Source organism: Protopterus annectens, chromosome 5.part0 (genome assembly GCF_019279795.1).
Source record: "Protopterus annectens isolate FY-2018-M chromosome 5.part0, PAN1.0, whole genome shotgun sequence".
NCBI classification, from domain to species: Eukaryota; Metazoa; Chordata; order Ceratodontiformes; family Protopteridae; genus Protopterus; species Protopterus annectens.
This window is the reverse complement of record NC_056735.1, coordinates 89,656,066-89,676,083: the sequence shown is the minus strand read 5'-3', so window position 1 is coordinate 89,676,083 and position 20,018 is coordinate 89,656,066. Positions and strand designations below refer to the sequence as shown.

At 42.9% G+C, this 20,018-nt stretch overlaps 1 protein-coding gene across 1 annotated transcript in view; it reads right to left on the bottom strand.

Moving 5' to 3' along the window:
* The window catches only part of USP25 (ubiquitin specific peptidase 25), a 2,531,105-nt gene that overhangs the window by 62,376 nt on the left and 2,448,711 nt on the right, over positions 1 to 20,018 (bottom strand). Inside the window, exon 26 of the mRNA XM_044071806.1 lies at positions 6,140 to 6,335. Coding sequence (XP_043927741.1) covers positions 6,140 to 6,335 — 196 coding nt within the window. The remainder of the gene's footprint in view (positions 1 to 6,139; positions 6,336 to 20,018) is intronic.

The following is a 20,018-nucleotide window of genomic DNA, read 5'->3' as shown; positions in this document are numbered from 1 at the left end:
TGTTAAACTTTCTCGGTGAAACAAAAAGATGGAATATCTGCGAAGAAAAGCTATGTGGAGCTAACCAATTCTCTACCGGAGCTGAAAGGCTCAGGACTTGTAGATAAGGAATGGTGGGTTTAGCTGCCTTTCATGAGCAAGTGGGATCAGTCTCCGATAGATTTTGTTGATCTGGGAAATGAACTGTGGAAATAATCAGGTTGTGGTGATTTGGCACTTCCACACTGCAGCTACTTGCATAGCTGATAAGATTTTGTGCCCCCCCTGCTTGCAGACAACAAACTGCATTGTGGTACTCAACTGACCTGCAATAGCCATGCAATAAAACTGTCCTGGAGAGCTGCCATTGCCCTTACAATTGATGTCATCTCTTTACTACAGCATGAAGGAATCATCTCCAACGGACCAGTAGGTCTTCACTGAAAGTTTCTTCAATTGTCAACCCCATGCATAATCCAAGCAGTCTGCAGCCAACTGCTGAAAGGAAAGGATGGGAAGCTACGAATATCCAGGCAAAGAAACTGGATAAAGAAGAAAAAACCACGGATGACAAAGCAAAAGGAATAATGAATAATGGAAGATCCAAGCTAATAATGGAATCCAAATTAAATGAAGGTGGTCAACAGATTGTATCAACATTGAAATAAGAACTTAAAGCAACTTCAAGAGAGAGATCATTCCTATACACTAACATTTCATAAAGTCCTTCAACAGATTGTATCAACATTGAAATAAGAACTTACAGCAACTTCAAGAGAGAGATCATTTCTACACACCAACATTTCATAAAGTCCTTCAACAGATTGTATCAACATTGAAATAAGAACTTACAGCAACTTCAAGAGAGAGATCATTCCTACACACCAACATTTCATAAAGTCCTTCAACAGATTGCATTAACATTGAACTAAGAACTTAAAGCAACTTCAAGAGTGAGATCATTCCTACACACCAACATTTCATAAAGTCCTTCAACAGATTGCATTAACATTGAAATAAGAACTTACAGCAACTTCAAGAGAGAGATCATTCCTACACACCAACATTTCATAAAGTCCTTCAACAGATTGCATTAACATTGAAATAAGAACTTACAGCAACTTCAAGAGAGAGATCATTCCTATACACCAACATTTCATAAAGTCCTTCAACAGATTGTATCAACATTGAAATAAGAACTTAAAGCAACTTCAAGAGTGAGATCATTTCTACACACCAACATTTCATAAAGTCCTTCAACAGATTGTATCAACATTGAAATAAGAACTTACAGCAACTTCAAGAGAGAGATCATTCCTACACACCAACATTTCATAAAGTCCTTCAACAGATTGCATTAACATTGAAGTAAGAACTTACAGCAACTTCAAGAGAGAGATCATTCCTACACACCAACATTTCATAAAGTCCTTCAACAGATTGCATTAACATTGAAATAAGAACTTACAGCAACTTCAAGAGAGAGATCATTCCTATACACCAACATTTCATAAAGTCCTTCAACAGATTGCATCAACATTGAAATAAGAACTTACAGCAACTTCAAGAGTGAGATCATTCCTATACACCAACATTTCATAAAGTCCTTCAACAGATTGCATTAACATGAGAACTTGCAGCAACTTCAAGAGAGAGATCATTCCTACACACCAACATTTCATAAAGTCCTTCAACAGATTGCATTAACATAAGAACTTAAAGCAACTTCAAGAGTGAGATCATTCCTACACACCAACATTTCATAAAGTCCTTCAACAGATTGCATTAACATTAAAATAAGAACTTAAAGCAACTTCAAGAGAGAGATCATTCCTATACACCAACATTTCATAAAGTCCTTCAACAGATTGTATCAACATTGAAATAAGAACTTACAGCAACTTCAAGAGTGAGATCATTCCTATACACCAACATTTCATAAAGTCCTTCAACAGATTGCATTAACATTGAAATAAGAACTTAAAGCAACTTCAAGAGAGAGATCATTCCTATACACCAACATTTCATAAAGTCCTTTACATTGCAAAGATAACATTAAGCCCATACAGTCAACCTTAAAATGATCCAAAAATGAAGAATTTCAGTTCAAAGAAGGTCCAACTGTACGACCTGCACATGATACACACACATTTCCCCAAATCTATGCACTGGAAGCCCAGTTGTATTATAGTTCCCAAAAATAAAACACCTGAAGTATATCTCAGTCATGCCACTAAATTTTACAGTTTTCCTAACAATACATTATCCCAACTCCACACAATCCATCCAACAGGGCACAACAGCTCAAAGTAATTATATATGCAATACTGCCCATTTTAAATAATACATTCCCTCAAACATTCGTCAGATAGCGCATTAAGTGATTTTACAACTAGCATCTAGCACCATCCACACAAAACAAATCTAGGCTAGCAAAGACAATGACTTGTAACCTTGCTTTCTAACTATGTGAGCTGTCTTTTTCTTTGCAACAGCCATTTCTGAAAGACCCGAAATTTCAACCCGACTCGGGTAATGAAGCATAAGGCCAGCTCTGTGGTGAAGAGAGATAAAGCCTGGACTCTACAGCAGACAGCACAGGTTCGATCAGAGGGTAGGGTGTGGTGTACAGAGATAAAGCCTGGACTCTGCACCAGACTGCACAGGTTTAGTCAGAGGATCGGGTGTGGTGTACAGAGATAAAGCCTGGACTCTGCAGCAGACAGCTCAAGCTTGGTTGGAGGGTCAGGTGTGGTGTACAGTGATAAAGTCTGGACTCTGCAGCAGACAGCGCAGGTTCGGTCAGAGGGTCAGGTGTGGTGTACAGAGATAAAGCCTGGACTCTGCAGCAGACAGCGTGGGTTTGGTAAGAGGGTAAGGTGCCTGTAGGAGCTGACTGGGAAGGATGGAGTGGGTGGCTGTGACTGGGGAGGATGGAGTGGGTGGCTGCTGCTGGCTCCTCCATCTGTGGGGAGAGGGGCTCTGGTTCACCGTGCAGGCTGGTACTCAGTAAAAGCACTCTGTATTCACAAAGTGGAATTTTAAGTCAGCTGATCCCAAACTGCCACAGTGCATTTGCACTATGCAGCCAAGGAGGTGCAGTGCCTGTGGGCCCAGAAAATCAACAAAGGGGGTGCTCCTAAAGGAAAAGGGTAGGTCCACCCCTGCCAACTAGGCTAGCAAACTGGCCTGTCCCTGACCACCTGACTCCTACCTGGGAAAAGAAAGATGACTGAGTTACCCAGACTGGAAGGAAATAATGGAGGCTCCTGCCTAGCCTGGAGATATAAAGCTCCCATTCCACAGGGAAATGGTTCATGGAGGGCTCCTGCCTAGCCTGGAGATATAAAGCTCCCATTCCACAGGGAATGGTTCATGGAGGGCTCCTGCCTAGCCTGGAGATATAAAGCTCCCATTCCACAGGGAAATGGTTCATGGAGGGCTCCTGCCTAGCCTGGAGATATAAAGCTCCCATTCCACAGGGAAATGGTTCATGGAGGGCTCCTGCCTAGCCTGGAGATATAAAGCTCCCATTCCACAGGGAAATGGTTCATGGAGGGCTCCTGCCTAGCCTGGAGATATAAAGCTCCCATTCCACAGGGAAATGGTTCATGGAGGGCTCCTGCCTAGCCTGGAGATATAAAGCTCTCATTCCACAGGGAAAAAAAATGGTTCAACTGTATGAAGGTACAGCAGCCTCTGGGGCAAGGTACTTGATAGAAGCAAAAAGAATGAAACAATCAAGGAATGTGCACCCTTTTCCATCTAACTTTAACCTTGTAAACCTTACCATTATGTCTAAATGTCTCAAAATTCACTAATGTAAGTCACAGCTGTATCAGAAACCACTGCTACAGGAGTACAAACTTTGGTCTCTAGAGCAATGCCAAATCCTGCAATTGTGAGTCCCAGAATTACAAAGCAGTGGAAATAAAGGAGACGACTGAATGCTGATCATGTCTGTCCCTGTTGTCCTTTAACGTTATTGTGCACGGCACCTTGACCCTCGCATCTGCCCAATGGGCTGCCCCCCATACTCCCTAATTGTTACGTACACTAACAAGAGATCGGCTTACCTCAGAACAAAGGGAATACTCAGTCACAACAACCTTGGACGTTGTATATGTAAAGTCCCCATTTTTGTGCATTCAGTATGTTCCTGGACGAGCACTCATGAGTGCATTACCAAAAAGGTGTACATTCCACTTTTGTCATGATTTAGCTTAAATGCATACCTGTTCAATTCACCAAATTCTTTATGAAAGCCCAAACAGCTCATTTCATCTTTTTCCTGGGATATCAGTCGCGTAGATATTTTTCTGATGAGTTCCATCTCCCAAGTCAATTTGTTCCACCTTGCACATTTTCAGTTCAATGACTAAAACTTGCTGTTCTTCCAGTCAACTTTCCAGCATCAGCATCTCTCCTTTACCACAGCTTTATAATTACCTACTTTGCAAGTAAACTTCTCAAGTCAACACAAATTCAGTGCAACTGAAAAAGGAGCTTCATTTTGGCTCCAAACTACTGAAGCTCTCACATTCTCTCTCTCCATCATATTACCAAACAGGGACCATGACGTCTGCTCAAACTTCATAGTGGTGCTAAACTGCAGACGTTTTCGCTCCCTCTACCATATTAACAAACAGGGACCATGATGTCTGCTCAAACTTCATAGTGGTGCTATACTGCAGATGTTTTCGCTCCCTCTACCATGTTAACAAGCAGGAACCATGACATTTGCTCAAGCTTCAATATATTAGACAACTTTTTTTTTTTTAATGAGGTTTTAACATTAATGCATTAATCTAGTACTAAATTTTCCTTTTACAGTTCTTAAATTCAAACACTAACATTAAGCTCTACGTAAACCCTGACAATGACCAGTAAAAGAATCCAAAATCAACAGCACCACCACCAAAATTACACAAGCACATTTATTAATGTATTTTGAGGGTGAAGATATAACTTTCAAAACTGAAATCTGGATAATGATAAATTTCCAAAGAATTTATAAAATACTGAGAGATGTAAACAGCAAAAAAGACTGCAAGCAACTAAAGGTGTCTAAATGGCAAGAACTGAAAAGGGTGGAGTTGTTTACCACAACTTTTGCAGACATGTGATCACCATTACCTGCTGCAGGGATGAAAAATGCTACTAAAGCGATGGCCAGACTAGCTAACCCAAATGTTATAATTTGATGACATGGCAACCACCTCAGAAGTAAGACAGTGGTAGGCAACCTTTTTGCGCAGAATGCCAGAAAATAAAGACTTACTTTTGCAAGATGTTCAAGTGCCGACAGAAAAATAAATAAGAGGATCCAACGCTAGACTGAGCTCTTATATTTTAAATACAATAACTAAAACTGCCATAAACTGTGTCATTAAATCTAGAAGAAATCATATCAGTAAATCTGAGAACAAGCCTATAATAACCGCTGGTCCCCAGTGGAGTGCCAAGCAAATTGTGCTGCTCTCTGACATTAGTGTGAGGGGCTGCTGACCCAAGATGTGCCCATTTTTTAATCATCACTGTCTCCCCTTTGTATTTATTGCTACATCTTGTCGCATATTATGCATTACAAATTCTGCACCTCCCGCTTTGCCTGAAATGCATATTCTTCCCTCAGCAGAAACACCTGGTTAAGCATCTTCTTTAGGTTCACAGAGAATGTCAACTGGAAGATGAGAGAATCCACCCCAAGATCAGAGGACAAAACTACTTAGCAGATGATCACCTTAACTTTATAAGCTATACTGAGAGAGTCTGTCAAGGCACAGCAGCTTAAAGCTTTTGGAAAACAGCACAAGCAACATCTGCCATTATCACGCCTATACCTGGTGGTACTGGTTCTGCCAACATCTGCCATTACCACCCCTATACCTGGCGGTACTGGTTCTGCCAACATCTGCCAATACCACCCCTATACGTGGGTGCTGCTGGTTCTGCCAACATCTGCTATAACCACACCTATATGTGGAGGTGCTGGTTCTTTCAGCATCTGCCATAACCACCCCTATGCTGGGTAGCGCTGGTTCTGCCTGCAATCTAACTACTTAGAATCCCACATTCCAAACAGTAAGTCAAATATACTGACAGAAGTAGTAGCTTTTCGAAAGTCTTACATAAACAGTGGCAGTAGAAAGGTACTTACGTTCCATCTCCTCTCCCAGGTACGAGCACCAGCGATTTCTCATATCCTCCACAGCTGCAATGTCCTTCTCCTCAGTTTCATCCACAAGTAACAGTGGTAGGCATGGCACAACGTATTCATTCATAACTCTGAGCCCTTCATTTACATCTTGGTCATCCCCAGACTCAAACAAGCCTGCAGCACATTCATTCAATTTCTATAACCAAAAAGAAGGCAACTATATTCAGGCTAACATTTTAAATGCCAAAAAGCTTTCACTTTAACAGTTGTAGATCACTTCAAACTGCCAACAATCAGTTAAAAATTAATATTTCTAGTAAAAATATTTCTGCTTAATTTTACAATACTCATGTTTTCATTCAACTCCAACATTTAAAACAGCTTGGAAATAAATAAACCTGCTGTAGTGTATGGCCTTATCTGAAGACTTCATACACGTACAGCATGTACACACACAGGCCACTGCGGTCACGTACACACAAAGGCCACTGCGGTCACGTACACACAAAGGCCACTGCGGTCACGTACACACAAAGGCCACTGCGGTCACGTACACACAAAGGCCACTGCGGTCATGTACATACGAAGGCCACTGCAGTCATGTACATATGAAGGCCGCTGCGGACATGTACATATAAAAGTCACTGCGGTGAGTGGTGGTGTCAGCAGAGAAAAGGAGAGAGAGAATGAATGTCCCTGGCTTCACAGTATATCATTAGCCCAATCGAGTACTGGACCTGTTAGCAGCTGGCAAACCGATAATCCTTACTTTATTTTGTTACTTTAGTAAATAGTGTATTAACTGGTCTAATCCACTAGGTACAAGTTGCAGTGACTGACAAGTTGTCTGTCGGTAATGTTTGTATCACTGCATACCCAGTACTGTTGGGTTTGTATCATCCCCATTCCTACTCCCTCTTGTAAGTTGCAGTGACTGACAAGTTGTCTGTTGTTAACGCTTGTATCACTGCATATCCAGCATCGTTGGGTTCGTATCATCCCATTCCTACTTCCCTCTCGTAAGTTGAGTGACTGACACGTTGTCTGTCATTAACGTTTGTATCACTGCATACCCAGCATCATTGGGTTCATATCATCCCATTCCTACTTCCCTCTCGTAAGTTGAGTGACTGACACGTTGTCTGTCATTAACGTTTGTATCACTGCATACCCAGCATCGTTGGGTTCGTATCATCCCATTCCTACTCCCTCTCGTAAGTTGAGTGACTGACACGTTGTCTGTCATTAACGTTTGTATCACTGCATACCCAGCATCGTTGGGTTCGTATCATCCCATTCCTACTCCCTCTCGTAAGTTGAGTGACTGACACGTTGTCTGTCATTAACGTTTGTATCACTGCATACCCAGCATCATTGGGTTCATATCATCCCATTCCTACTTCCCTCTCGTAAGTTGAGTGACTGACACGTTGTCTGTCATTAACGTTTGTATCACTGCATACCCAGCATCATTGGGTTCGTATCATCCCATTCCTACTTCCCTCTCGTAAGTTGAGTGACTGACAAGTTGTCTGTCATTAACGTTTGTATCACTGCATACCCAGCATCGTTGGGTTCGTATCATCCCATTCCTACTCCCTCTCGTAAGTTGAGTGACTGACACGTTGTCTGTCATTAACGTTTGTATCACTGCATACCCAGCATCGTTGGGTTCGTATCATCCCATTCCTACTCCCTCTTGTACTTTCCTCCCAAAACGGTTCAGGAGCAGCTCTAGTTCAAACAGATGCCTGATAGTATGATTCTAGCAAATTTGTTTCAAGAGGTAATGGGAACAACTTTATAAGGCATAAATCAAATATATTTTACCATGGAACAACTTTTTATATGATGTTTTTGCACATTTTTAAAGACACAATCCAGGTCCAAGAACTGAGACTAAGTTATTTGAGAAGCAGAACATTTAACTGCAATGGCATTTACTCAGGGCCACTAAGCCATAAAAGAATAATGAATTGTATATATTTAGAGGCAGCCTTACTGGCTTCCATTGTAGCTCTAAGTTACGGCAATCCTACAGGAAAGTTGTGTGTTTTCTTTTTTCAGTAGATGACTGCAATGGTGGTGCTGGATTACTTTTCTTGATGTAGGCCAAAGATGCACCATAGCTAGTTGGTGGGTGTCACGAAAGGAGATATTGCCAGCCCAACTATCTGGAATTTTGTAAATAATTATATGTTATTTGTGAATATCAATATGATTTATATAGAAGTGTGACAAATAGAGATATTGCCAGCACAGCTGTCTGGAACTTTGTAAATGGTTACGTGTCATTTGTGAATGTCAACATGCTTCATGTAAGATGCTTGTATTACAACCTTATTAGAACTGCATGTTATGTGCATATCAAACTAGGTTTGTACAGACGTGTGTTGAAAAGGTTTTGTAAAGTACTGAGCTTAAAGATCTATCCACAATGTACCCTAATAGAAAAGAACAGAAATGTAGATACACTATTGTAACTGTTTAAATGCATATATTTTAACAGGGGAAACAGGAACACAGGAGGTTAACTTGCAAAACTTCAGAAAAATAGTTTAAAATTAATTATTTTGTGGCTGTGCCATAAAAAGATGTTGTCTTTCAGTTTCAGTGCAGTAACAGACATACTGTCTACACTAGGGCACTTTCTCTACTGTGAGATAATTATTAGTTTTGAAATGTGTAGGAGGGTAATTATTTCACGACTTCCAAGATCTGCTTAGATCTGAGGGAAAAGCCGTTGTCTGTGCATTTTCACAGGTAGATGCTAAATACTACCAGCTGACATCAATGGTTGTTTTGAGCCTGGGAACTGAAGTCATGTGACAAGAAATTATGTCATTCTGCAAGCTATCCCCAGCAGCAATATTTGAGACATTAATTTGGGAAGTCAGGGAGAGAGAGATAAAAGGATCAGGAATATAGTAAAGCTTAGCTTAGATATTTTTCTTTACTTATTTGAGACTGTCCTACAATGTTGTTTTAAATATTTCCTGTGATACTGAACTCTGATATCATTGTACATATTTATGTAGTATTCTCTTGTTATTGTATTTATTATTAAATATATTTAAACATTTCATTGTGGCTGATCAATTTTAGACATATTTAACTTCTGAGACTACTTGCACATTTATTTGGTGACACTGTGTAGGCCCCCACTCCTAATAGCCTTTCTCTTGGTCAAACTACCATTTGTATCAACAGTAACATTACACAGTAAGATTGGACACCCTTTGCTAACAGCCTTAAGCTGATAAGGAGTGACTGGTGGTAGGGGGACTACCTTACAGTCAGGCAGAAGGGGGCATAGTAAACCTTTGCCAGGCGTGTGTGTGTGTATTATAAGTCAAACCTCAAAGAGTGTGTGTGTGTGTCAGCTACTTGGGCAGGGATATGAAGCGCTGGTTGGACAGAGAGGGTGCTGGAGGTCTTGGCTTGGTCACTTAGCTGAGTACTCAGCTCTATAACTATGCCATTGGAGAGTCTTACTGGGGATCTGGAGAAAGAGGGAGAAACCATCCCCAGACTGACTGTGGTCTCTGTATGCTCTTAAGGGAAATTACACTGCATGCAGAGAGCCGCATCTGGAAATACTGTGTGTGTACTTGTCATCCTCCCAATGCACGTCCCCCACTGGTTCTACTGGTGAGGATTGAGACTCCTTGATTACTGGGCCAGAGGTGGGATGTCACAGTGGGGCACGTAGGGTGTGTGTGTGTGTGTGTGTGTGTGTGTGACACACACACACACCCCATCAGTGAAGTATAGAACATGTGATGCATGGTAACAACTCACCCATAATCCATAGTTAACAATTTTCCCTACGAAAAACAGTGACTACACCACAGTCTTACAAACCCTGACAACGTTTACAACACAGAAGTACCACTAATTTGCCAGGCTCAAGGATTACAGTCTGAATGAAGTTTTGGTATCTATGCTAAAATGTAACAAGTCAAGGGTGTCGTTACCTATAGAACCGACGTGGGAAATGTTATGCACAAAGGCATTTTCTGCCTCAGTAGAGAGCAAAAATATCATTAACGCAAATTCAAGAATAAAAAAGTTTGATTTTTTCTGTGCTGCATTGTAAGAAAAATATTTTTAAAACCAACACAAGCACATTTTGCCAAAAAGATAAAGCATGCATCTTCCCACTGCAGACACCAAAGAAGCAACGTATATGTCTGTTAAAAGTTCACTGAAGTAGAAGCAGGACTGGTCAGTTTATATATTTAACACTTCAGGCAGTGGTCAGTTAGCAGCTCTTGGATTACAGTGACAGATTTAACACCTTGGGGAGTGGTCAGTTAACAGCTCTTGGATTATAACACCTTAGGGAGTAGTCAGTTAACAGCTCTTGGATTATAATACCTCAGGGAGTGGTCAGTAAACAGCTCGGGTTACAGTGACAGATTTAACACCTCAGGGAGTGGTTAGTTAACAGCGCTTGGGTTATAACACCTCAGGGAGTGATCAGTTATCAGCTTCTGGATTACAATGATAGTTCTGTTACCTCGGGACGAATGCAGGAGAAGGTCTGTCAGCTTAGAAGGCTTAAAACATGCAGTTCAGTTAGCTGCTTTACAACAACTGTTAAAAAGGTCAGAGCTGCTCTGAGAACACAAATCAGATTAATTCAAGCAAAAACACAACGTGAAAATGAAAAATTCCAGAGGCTGTGTAAGATTTACATGACCCACACAAAGTACAGTTTTGTAACTGCCATAAATGTAGATGTTTGGAGTGTTCACCCTGCTGCAGTTATCACACTTGGGTTATCCTGCCGTCAGGCGGTCCCGCAGTCGGCGTGAGTTCCAAAGTCTTGGTCTGGCGTCGTTTGCTGTCGCTTCTTCCCTGACATCAGTGTGCCAGGGGTATACAAGAGGCATCCGACTCCATTTTCTTCAGTTTTTCTTGGCTCAGATGTCAGGTGCCCCCAATAGGTAGGCAATATATATATATATATATATATATATATATATATATATATATATATATAAAACAATACCTTCAGGCACAAGCAAATACACCACAGAGGTTGTATAGGATAGAGTGGTATACATAAGTTCAGCTAGTTCAGAGGGGATGAAGGCAGGGTAACCTGGACTGCAGCAGGGTGAACATTCTAACATCTACATTTATGGTAGGTACAAAACTGTACTATGTTCATCATGTTACCCTGCTGCAGTCATCACACTTGGATTGAATCCCAAAGCTAAGGATGGGTGGGGGAGTTAAACAGGGTTAGAAGAAGCTAGTAGACCCTGAAAAACTGCAGTGGCAAAACCAGCTCTAGTCTTAGAATATAGAGGTAAGTGATAGTGTTTGGTGAAGGTGTGCACTGAACTCCAAGTTGCAGCTTCCAGAATAACCTTGGTTGGCACTCCCCTGAGAAAGGCTGCTGATGTAGCTGTAGCCCTGGTGGAGTGGGACCTAATGTTAGCAGGTACCGGTTTCCCATGATGCGTGTAGCAGAAACGTATGCAATGCCCTATCCATTTAGAAATGGTCTGTTTTTAGATGGCTTTTCCTTGTGATCCTGCAGCATAGGCTACAAAGAGCTGGTCAGATTTTCTGAAAGCCTTAGTTTTATCCAAGTAGTAACGTAATTGCCTGTGAATGTCCAAAGAGTGCAGGAGTCTTTCTCCTTTGTTCTGGGGATTTGGGAAAAAGGTGGGCAAATGAATGGTTTGGTTTAGGGCCACACTGGATACCACCTTTGGCATAAAGGAAGGGTTAGTTTGTAGAGAGACACTGTCTTGATGAAAAATGAGGAAAGGTTCCACTGCCATTAGTGCCTGTAGCTCCGAGACTCTTCTAGCTGAGGTTATTGCTAGTAGCAGGGCAGTTTTCCATGAAAGAAATTTTAAATCAGCTGAAAAAGCTGGTTCAAATGGCGGCAGTGTAAGTTTTTCCAGAACAAAGTTGAGATCCCAAGTAGGTGTTGGTGCTCTCCTGGGTGGTCTTATGTTCTTAGCCCCTCTGAGGTACTGTCTTAGGAGTGGATGTGAGAAGAAAGGAGGATCCGTGTTGTAATGTGCTGAAATTGCTGAGGAGTGGATCTTAATAGATGAAAAGTCCTTTGTGCAACATCTCAGTTAAATATTGTAGAATCTGAGGAATGTTTGGATCAAGGGGATTTTGGTCTTTAGCCTGGTTCCAGGCCAAAAATCTTTTCCATTTGTCTGAATAGGTTTTCCTGGTGCTGGGTCTCCTGGCCTTCAGAATGACATCCATAACAGCTTTGGATAGAGGTGTTGGCTGGTTGTTTAGGTAATTTGCCATGCAGCCAGGTTTAAAGTCTTGAGCTGGCTGTGTAGAATCTGATTGTCTCGCTGGGTGAGCAGGTGAGGAATATGTGGTAAAATCCATGGTGGGCCGTGGGCCATGTTCCTTAGAATTGGATACCAATGCTGGCGTGGCCAGTCTGGTGCAATAAGTATCAATAGTGGCCTCTCTAATCTGGCTTTCAGCAGTATCTTTGCTAGAAGAGGCAGTGGAGGAAAGGCATACACTGTTAATGTTTTCCAACTGAATGAGAGGGCGGACACTTTCCAAGCTTGTGGATGGAATGTCCTTGTGCAAAATTTTTGAGGTTGGTAGTTTTGGGGGCTGGCAAACAGATCTATGTCTGGGCGTCCCCATTTTTGAGCTATCATTATAAATACTTGTGGATCTAGTTTCCACTCGTGTGGATCCATGATGTTTCTGCTTAGGTCGTCTGCCAATGTGTTTTTCTTTCCTGGCAGGTATTGTGCTTGTAATTGAACCTGGTAAGACAGTGCTGTGTTCCACAAGGTCATTGCTTGCCTGCATAGAGAGTAGGAATGTGTTCCCCCTTGCTTGTTTATGTACCACATAACTGTGGTATTGTCCATCTTTATTATTAGTTGTCCTGGGTGTAAGAGGTCCTTGAAAGCTGTTAGGGCATTCTGTACTGCTAGCATTTCTTTTTGATTGATATGCAGATGCCTTTGATCTGTAGTCCATTTGCCCTGAATGCACTGTCCTGCCATGTGTGCTCCTCAGGCATAGTCCGAGGCATCTGTTGTCATAGTTTGCCTGGCTGTGGGTAAGGTGAAAGGCTGACCCTTGTTGAGGTGACATGCCTGTGCCCACCATAGAAACTCCTGTTGAAGGCAGGGAATGAGCGGTATCATTGTTTCCAAGCTGTGGTTGTGCTGAGTCCATACGCTTTTCAGGTACCATTGTAATTTCCTCATATGCAGTTTTGCAAATGGTATTAGTAGTATGCAAGATGCCATGAATCCCAAGGCCTGCAGAATTTTTCTTGCAGGGAGTTGGGTCTTTGTTGCCATTATTTTGAAATATTGAATCAGCTGTTGTTGCTTGTCTGGCATGAGATAAGCCATCTGGGCCGTTGTATTCAAGCTGGCACCCAGGAATATTATGTTTTGTGCGGGCACTAGTTTTGATTTCTTTTCGTTTACTGTGTACCCTAGGCAAATTATAAGGTGTTTGACAAATGCCAGATGTTTTAAAAGAATGTCCTTGCTTTCTGCTTGAATAAGGCAGCCATCCAGGTATGGGTATATTTGAATTCCTCTTTGTCTGCAGTATGCAATTACTGGTGCCAGGCATTTTGTGAAGACCCTGGGCGCAGTAGATAAGCCAAAGGGCAGTGCAGAGAATTGATAATGCGTTGAACCTGCAATGAAGCGGAGGTATCTTCTGCAATTTTGTCTGATAGGGACATGCAGGTATGCCTCTTTGAGGTCCAGAGTAACAAGCTAAGTCTTCTTACCCAGCATGGGAAGAAGCTGCTGTAGTGTCAACATTTTGAATTTCGGAACATCCAGGTAAGTATTTAGAGTTGAAAGGTCTAGTATGGGTCTCCAGGCTTTGTCCTTTCTGGGGACCAGGAAGAGTCCTGAGTAAAATCCTTGCCCTTGTTCCTGCTGTGGTACTTTTTGAATAGCTCTCATGTCCATGAGGGCTGAAATTTGCTTTTGAGCCTCTGCCCATTGATTTTGTGGCAGGTTTGGCATTCCTTTTAGCCTTGGTAAAGTGTGAAAGTGGAACCTGTAACCCTGAGACACAATATTTAGAACCCATTTGTCTTGGGTGATTGTTTGCTAATGTTGAGAAAAAAGTGCTAGTTTTCCGCCTAAGGGGGCTGCCAAAAGGGAAGTGCTTGGCATACGAAGGGGGAAGTCATTGGGACTGTGTCTGTAAGGTTGAGACATGTCCTCACCTCCTTTTGGGGTTGAGATATCCCACTGTCGTTGTCTGTTAGAGCCTTGGGATTGAGATCTGCCTCTTGGGCGTCTGCATCTGCCTCTCTGTGGCCTTTCTGACACTGGAAAGGACCAATTCTTTGTAGGCCAATTTCTGCTAAATCGACGTGGCTGTACCTGTAAGAAATCTTTGACTGTTTGCATAGATTTAGCTTTATCCTCCACTTTCTTTAACACCTCGTCTGCCTTAACACCAAACAAGGTATCATGCTGTAAAGGAGCTTCCAATAATTTTGCCTTAACATGATCAGGTAAACTCTGTTCTTTTAACCAAGCATGTCTTCGAATCACAGAACCTGTAACTGCGGCTCTACAAGAGGTCTCTAAAGAATCAAAACCACATTGCAGAGTACGTTTTCCAACCTGTTCAACTGCATGCAATAAATCCTGCATTTCTTTATAGTCAGGAGCTTCCGAGCTTGCAAGCATTTTCTGTTTTAACTGAACCATTAAACATTGTTGGTACTTAAGCATGTGGAACTGGCAATTTAAAGCCCTTACTGCTAAAGTTGCAGAAGTGTAAACTTTCTTCCCCCCATCTATCCAATGCTCTAGAATCTCTGTCAGAGGGGACTGGATTTTTTGCAATGGAAGCCTTAACCCCTTTGCGACCCTGGGAAATAGTTTCTGGATCAGCAGAAGGGTTTTTATAAAGAAACTTGTGAGAGTCAGGGACTCTATAATACCTATCTGGCTTGGCTGGTGCAGGGGGCAAAGAATCAGGAGATAAGGTGGATTCAGAGAACACATCATCCACAATATCTAACACAGGCAGAATAGCCAGGGGCCTGTGCTGAGGCAATAAAAGGAAGTCCCTGAGCCTTTTCTTGGATTCTGAATAATCCTGACTTTCCCAATGGAAATGTTACCTCATGGTATGTAAAGTTTCCCCAAAAGAGTAATCCTCAGGAGGAGAGGCTGAAGGGATAGATTCTTCAGCATCAGAGTCCTCATAGGGGGGTAGAGAGTATCCCTGGTCTGAAGAGGAATCAGAGGAAATGGAAACCTGATCAGAGGAATCAGTCTGTATCCTGCCTACGCCTTTTTCTCAGGAGGGGGATGGGAACCCCTGATTAGAGTAATGAGGTCTTCGGCCATTTTGAGCATCTGTTTCTTAGGCATGGAGGACTGTCCAGGAGAATGCTGTACTTGCTTCTTTGTCTTTAATGGTGTTTTTGTCTTGGCTGTTGCTTTAATGGTAAGTTGTGAAGGTCTGAAAACACCCTCAGAAGCCGATGCCTGCTCAGCGGCTCTGGACCCATCTGAGGGATTAGTTTCCGTAGGCCCAATACCTTGAGTTTCCAGAGGCCTAGTTGTCTCCACGTGGGAGTCGGAGGTGGCCTGTGGCTCTGAGGTAGCGGGTGCCAGGGGCTGCAAAAGCGCCTCACTGAGAACCGGTGACTGGCCTAGAAGAGGCTTCGTCGGTTTTGGACCTCGGATGCCTGTCTTTATCCTTGTCTTTGCATTTTTTCAGAATTGCGGTCATCAGTTGATCCGATGGCATAGTATAACTGAACCTTCGGCCAAAGTAGTGCAAAGCAAAATCAAAACGTTATTTTATAGTGCGTTTGTTAAATCTAGCACAAAACTGACAACTAGTGACGTCATGATCAGGGCCTAGGCATGGAATACAGTAAGAGTGGAAGTCCTTATGAGGTATTTGCTTCCCACAAGAAATACAATGATTAACTTTTTCTGACATCTGTCTGAGGCAAGAAAAAAGTTTCCCCAATGGGTTACTTAGCTTTATTGAAGACTTTGGATCTGAAATTCGACTTTGAAAATCTCAGGAGTCGGCCGACCGGCACTTGCAAACTGCTTTTGCTTCAGGCACAGCGCGGCAAGAAAGACTGAAGAAAAGGGCATTGGATGCATCTTATATACCCCTGGCGCATTGACGTCAGGGAAGAAGTGACAGCAACTGACGCCGGACCAAGACTTTGGAACTCTGGCCGACTGCAGGACCACCCGACGGCAGGATAACCCAAGTGTAATGACTGCAGCAGTGTAACACTATGAACATCATACCCAACACACTAGTAATAGCTGACTCTATAGTCAGGCACACTGACGTCCCACTCACTAGGCTGAACAAGGAGAGGTTACTGTTAGCTGCATGTCGGGTGCCAGGATCCACCACATAACACAAGCACTCAGGTCACTCCAGAACAAGTACAAATATGACTGTCATTGCCCATGTTGGTTTGAATGACCTGAGCCGTACCTCCCTGGACTACATGGAAAGAGACATGGAGGAGCTCTCTAATCACGTAGCCCAGACGGTATGACCCTGAGTAGCATCCTGCCTTCACCAAGAATGATACCACGGTATAGAGAAAAAATTAACAACTGGCAAAGCTTCTGGTGTCATTCAAAGGGGATCCAGTGTCTGTCAGCCTGGGATAACATGCTTGACAAGCCACGCTGCTTTGCTAGAGACGGCTTGCACCTGTCTCCCTTTGGCTTTCGAATACTGGCCAAGGCTCTTGCCACCCCCCATAGTGCCTTTTTTAGGCAAGGCTCAAAAGACAAACCCACAGCTGTAAATAGCACAAGCAACAAAAAACTGAGAGTAATGCTACTCAATGCCAAATGTCTAAACCTCAAAATGCACGCACTCGAGACACTCCTCAGTATGGAGAAAATAGATATATGTGCAGTAACAGAAACCTGGTTTAAGGCTCCAGAGAACACTCCAGCACTACCAGGCTACAAACTCATATCATACATTTTAGCCACAAAACCTGGACCAAAATACAAAAGGCGGGGGAGTATCCATATTCATCAAGGATACCCACACCTCCATGCTTCAGAGATCATCCACGTGCAACTAACAATGGGCAAAACTGCTATTCAAATTATAGCTTGCTAGAGATCACCCACCATGTCCCAGGACCGCCACTCCGCATTCCTGGAAAACACTGGGAAACAAAGGCCCTACCAATCACCCTGATATTGGGTGATTTCAATTACCCAAACATTAACTGGGAGAACTACTCAAGTACAAACTCCCTTGCCCAACATTTCCTAGAATTTATAAACTCAAACGCCCTGGATCAACTGGTCAACACCCCCACCAGAGGTGACAACATATTGGACCTGGTCATCACCAACGTGGGGGACCAGTGTTCCACACCGGAGGTCAACCCCTCGCTGGTTAGATCTAACCATAAACTAGTCACTCTGGATATCCACATTCCGCTACCACCCCCGGTCAAAGAAACCACCATGAAAAACTTTTCAAAAGCAAACTTCAACGTTTCTTAAGACCGAGGAGGGAAGTTTCAAAGCCCCCATGCTAAAGGATAACTGTCCAAGCTGCAAAATTCTTTACTAATGCACTCTACGAGCACCTACAAGAATGCATGGATCATGCTATCCCAAACAAAACCAAGACTCACTCCTCCAAGAAAAGGAAACCAGTCTGGTGGACCCATGCCATAAACAAGCTATACAATAGGAGGAGGAAACTAGTACAGAAGACAGTAAAATCCCAATAAGGGAAGACATTCCTGATCAGTATCAGTAAGAAACTACGTCCCATCATAAAATCATCTAAGGCTAGCTTCGAAAGAAAAATTGCCATGGACTCCAAAGATGACCACAAGGCATTCTTTAGCTATGTCAAGAATCTAAGTGTCAATTCTCAGATCTGCTTGGAGTTGTTGCAGAATGGCACAAAATACACTGAACCGACCGATATAGCCAACATCCTGGCAGACAGGTCCAGTGCAAACTTCACCCTCCTCTCACCCCCAAAAGGGTCCATAACTATACCAGAAGAATGTAGTGCCCCTGAAATCACAGACACTCGGGTTAAAACAGCCCTCTCCAAAAACAAAAACAAAGCATCAATGGGACCGGACGGTGTCCCAGGCTGCATCCTTCATGAGGTCAAAGATGAAGTAACCCCTCACCTAAACACACTGTTTAAACTCAGCCTCTCCACAGGCTACATTGCCCACAGAGTGGCGCACAGCAACGGTTATTCCACTCCACAAAGGTGGAGCCACAACGGACCCCGGGAACTATCACCCTATAAGCCTGACTAGCTTGGTCTGCAAAGCTATGGAGTGCATCATCATGGATCTCATTAACAGAGACACTGGAAAACTCCAAACACTGGACCCTACCCAGTTCGGCTTTGTTAAGGGCAGATCATGCCTCCTAAACCTGGTGGACTTCTTTGAGACAGTTACCAAGGCTATAAACGAGGGAAAGGTGGTCCACACAGCCTACCTAGACCTTGCAAAGGACTTCAACACCATTCCCCACTCAGGTATTATAGACAAGCTCACCAGCCTGAGCATAAACCCCTATGTCACGAGATGGGTTGCCAACTGGCTCATGGACAGAACCCACATGGTAAGAGTTGCGGGAGCTAGGTCTGACTCTAAACCGGTTACAAGTGGCATTTCTCCAGGGCTCAGTCCTAGGACCCCTCCTGTTCGGCATATACTTCTCAGAGGTACAGGCAAGCACAGGACGACTATGGCTGACCAAGTTCACAGACGACTGCAAACTAGGGGCTATAACTGACTCTCCAGCTGCAACAGACATCCTCCAAAAGGGTCTCACTGACACAGATACCTGGTATCAAAACCATGGCCTCCAGTTAAATGCCAAAAAGTGCATAGTCATCCCCTTTGGAAAAAACAAAGTACCCACAAACTATCATATAGGTGGTAGCCCCCTAAATACAGAAAACGTAATAAGGGATCTGGGGACCCAAGTAGACAGTAACCTCTCCTTTGATAATCACATTGCCAAAGTAGTTAGAAAATCCTTCTATGTGGCGCACCTAATCACAAAAGGGTTTGCATCCAAATCGAAAGAGGTCATTGGGCCCCTCTAAGCATCACTCATCAGACCCATCATACAGTACAATGCCCCATTTGGGATATACCTTACAAGACACCTGCAACAACTGGAAAGACCACAGAAGTACCTCACCAAGAGGATCACTGGCTTCAAGCAGATGCCCTATGCAGCTCTACTGAAGAAACTCCAGCTGTACTCGGTTGCATACCGCTTACTCAAAGGTGATCTCTGCCTGACATACAAGGCCATGTCCAACCCAGAATTGATGGACATGCTCCAGATAAAGAAAACCATATCCCCTCGAGCCGGAGGGATAGATTCCTGTCCCAGAGACTTCCTATGCTCTGGAACAAGATTCCAATCTACATTAGGCAGAGCTCCTCGCTAACCCTCTTCAAGAGAAACCTTGATGAGTGGATGGGAAACAGAAAGTTTGCCCCCCAGGGATCACTTCAATGGCTCTGCTGGACAGAGGCAGAGGGAAGTAATCTAAGGGGGCGGAGAAAGCCAACACATTCCAGCTAGGCTTATAAATGCCTTATGGCATATAGCCTAGTACCTACCTATGAAAGACAAAAACTGTACAAAGTGAATGCAGCAACATGTACTGCCTCATACTTTTTTCGTTTACAGAAATAACATTAACAGAAATAATTTAGATCTGAATATTTTGAGGTAGCACTATACCTCTCGATTTCAAGAATTCTGGACAAAGCCAAAAATAATTAGGAGTATACAATAAGGAACACTTTTGAAATAGTCCTCTAATTCACATAAAAAGTTACTAGAAC